This window comes from Apaloderma vittatum, unplaced genomic scaffold (genome assembly GCF_000703405.1).
Source record: "Apaloderma vittatum isolate BGI_N311 unplaced genomic scaffold, ASM70340v1 scaffold28818, whole genome shotgun sequence".
Classification (NCBI taxonomy): Eukaryota; Metazoa; Chordata; class Aves; order Trogoniformes; family Trogonidae; genus Apaloderma; species Apaloderma vittatum.
Genome location: NW_009730646.1, coordinates 3,129 through 6,319, shown reverse-complemented (window position 1 = coordinate 6,319; position 3,191 = coordinate 3,129). Strand labels below are relative to the sequence as shown.

At 53.8% G+C, this 3,191-nt stretch overlaps 1 protein-coding gene across 1 annotated transcript; it reads right to left on the bottom strand.

Annotated features, from left to right (window-relative positions):
* Positions 1 to 2,882: 2,882 nt before the first annotated feature.
* Positions 2,883 to 3,191, bottom strand: LOC104278039 (transcription factor MafG; the record flags this gene model as incomplete). The annotated part of the gene is made up of 1 exon (XM_009874884.1): positions 2,883 to 3,191. A coding segment is annotated over one exon (309 nt), but the record flags the coding sequence as incomplete, so codon positions are not given.

The following is a 3,191-nucleotide window of genomic DNA, read 5'->3' as shown; positions in this document are numbered from 1 at the left end:
CCAGCCAGCAAGCACAGCGTAGGGGAGGAGAAAGGACAGCGAAACATCTGGGCGAGCCAGCGCTGACACCTGCTCTGTTCTCCTGGCTCACGGTCTCACTGCACAGCCACCGCACGGCTGCCTCTCAGCAGGCAGGCAGGGACCCGCACACTCCTTGCAGTGGAGCACAACTTGTGGAAGCAAGCTCACCATGGCTGCAGGATCGCCTGTCGTTCCCCATTCTGTTGATGAGGCCTCCTCACACCACAGCCTCCAGCCCCTGAGCTCAGTTCCTAACCAGCCCCATGCACAAAACCTTGGCTGCTCACCCTGCTGAGCTCAGGCCTCCAGCTGGGTTCCGAGCGGTGCTCTAGCCAGGCTCAACCCCAGACTAGCTCCAAGAAGGACAGGGTTGGGGCTCACACCCCAGGCCAACATGATGTCTCCATGTTTTGGAACATCTAACCTCTTCCAGCACCATGTCACCAGCTGGAAGACAAAGGTTAGAGCCCAGAGCTCCATGCCGAGTGCTGCTCAGTGCACCGGTGAGTGACTAGGAAGCGGCACGTTGGACACTTCAGCTCAGAGAAGGGGAAGCCCAGGGCTGGAAGAGGAAGCCTGGAGGCAACGTTCTAACCTGCTCCTGCTGAGGAAGTTCATTGGGAAAAGCATGCCTGACCGCTTCTCCCTGAACTCCCCATCAGTCAGAGCAAAGCTCGTCGCCCCTTCCAGCAGGAAATCCCCACCAACTATCTGCTTCTCTCCTGCCACACTGTGGCTTTCAGCAGGTTTACCTGCTTCTCAGCCCAAAGGACAGCCATATTGGTTCAGCTACACGAGAAACATCACAAACCACCCAGTACAGCAAACCCCACCTGCCCGCAAGGCTGCGGTTTCACTTGTGACGTCCTGGTCCGGCCGCTCAGCGCAGGAGACCTTCAGCAGCCAGGAGATCGCGTGGATATCACCCCAACAACGCTTCTCTAAAACAACTCAGTAACCAGCTCACATCTTTGGGGAGGAGAGAGGGGGATTAAAGCTTTTGTGGAAATGGAGCCTGGCCACAAATAGCTTCCCAGCTGTGTCACACAGCTGTAAGTCTAAGCGCTCTTCCACACCCACAGACAGAAGCTACACCAGGAAAGACAGTAACTATGCCACAGCTTAATTTTCAGCAATATGCAGACACTCAGGACTAGCGCTGGCCCTGCGTGGCCCAGGCAGCAGGGGGACTTGCCCCTCTTGACAGATGAGCCACAAGAGCAACACAAGTTCTGACCACAGGGTACGATTCCAGAGCTAAATCCCATCGGTCTCCTAAGCTTGGACAATCCTCCCATGTGTTACTCCTCTACCAGCTTTGTCAGAGGAAGGAAAGCACAATGTTTTCCAGGCAACCGAGTTACGCGGCATTGGCTGCTCAGGCCCCAGCCGCCCGCGCTCCTGCGGCACGCCTCGGCAGAGCCACGTGTTCTGGGCACGCATCACTACTCAGCCGCGCCAGCCATTCATTTGAGAACAGCGGCGCCGTTGCCCGTGTGCCAGAATCCTTCTGGAGAGTTCGGAGAGATTCCGACTTGATCTCTTTGTCAATCTTGGGGAAAACGACGGCAGCACGAAACGACAGCACATGGCAAAGGCAGCCACTGGCACCACCACACCACAGCACCACGCGAGAGCTCAGAGAGCGCAAGACAGGGGGACACGACGGAAGCCAGCAAGGTCGAGAATAAGTCACTTTTGGTACAATTGCAAAAAGATATCAAACAGGACTTGCCTCTTTTTTTTGTCATTTTCTAAGTTTTATAAATAAAGTCCGATAACTCTTTATAAAAACTAACCTCAGAGCCACAAACAGTTTGCGGGAGGTTCGCGAGAAACTTTAAAATTATTTATTTATTAACTTTTAACTAGCAAAGTCTCCGAGAATATTTCCCCATTTACACGGTCAAATATTCTCGCCCTCTCAGATAAAAAAGCTGACTATAAATACACTCTCTCTTCTGTCTGATTTTAATTTTAAACTTAGATAATTTAATAACTCTTAAAATGATGTTTCTCTCTTTAAATAAAGGGCTATTTAACCACATAAACTGGTTGTGTAAACCATCACACTAGAGACACTTGATACCCTCAAAACACGGGAACAACTAGTGATTTTGGTCTTGTTCAGTGCAACACATTAGGCACAAAACCGGCCTGCAGTCAATGCGGTACCTACCTTCCCTCCCTCCCTCCTCCGTGGTGCCGGGCCCCAGCTGGGGCCCTCTTCCCCCGGCTACCGCCCCGTCACCAGGGGCAGACACCACAGCATCTTCCTTTCCATCACTGCTAGTTACACGGCTAACGCCACGGATGTCTGAAGGAAACCCACTGTTAGGGCACAGAGGCACACCTAGAAAGGAATAAAAACCTATGACACAGAACACCCCAACTGCAACTACAGGTACTGAAGGAGACAAAAGCAGCAGGTTCAGGCGCCTGGCAGTCAGGCACTGCGATGCACCACCTGGAAGAATAATGAAATAAAGCCTTTGGAAGTGACTGAAAATTAGGGTTCCCGGCCCCCCAAGAAGCAAGCCTCCCTCCGGACCTTCCCCAAGCCCTTCCGCCGCCGGCCGCGCCACAGACTTTCTTTGGCTAGAAAACCAAGATCTCGCAGTCTGTCCTGAGGGCTACAGGCCGCCAGGTGGGAGGCTCTGTCTGCACAGGACGAGGGATGCATCACCACTGCTCATACCAATCTGGACACAACAAAACAAAACCGGAGTGATCAGCAGGCCAGTCCTGGGCCAAGTAGAAGGAACCCGGACCCATGTGGGGAGGGTTTGTGCTTTGGGGATTCCAGGCTGGTTTTGTGCCTAATTGCCCTGCACAGACAAGCTCAGGCAACACTCGCTTCACTAAGACCGGGCGTCCGTTTTGGATTTCACTATTGTGATGACACTAGTGGTAGCAACCTTCCCAGGGACCAGGGGCCCCATACTGGAGGCGAGAGGCCCCCGCGCAGGGGTCACGGGGCTCCGGGCCACGGTCCTGGCGAAGTTCTGGAGAGCCTCATATTTGGAGCGGAGAGCATCGAGTTCCATTTTCATGCTGGCGTTCTCGGAGGCCAGCTTCTCCACTTCTTGCTGCAGCTCTGCCTTCTGCTTCTCCAGTTCCTCCTTCTGGGTAACACGCTTGACTCTGCAGCTGGCCGCGTAGCCCCGGTT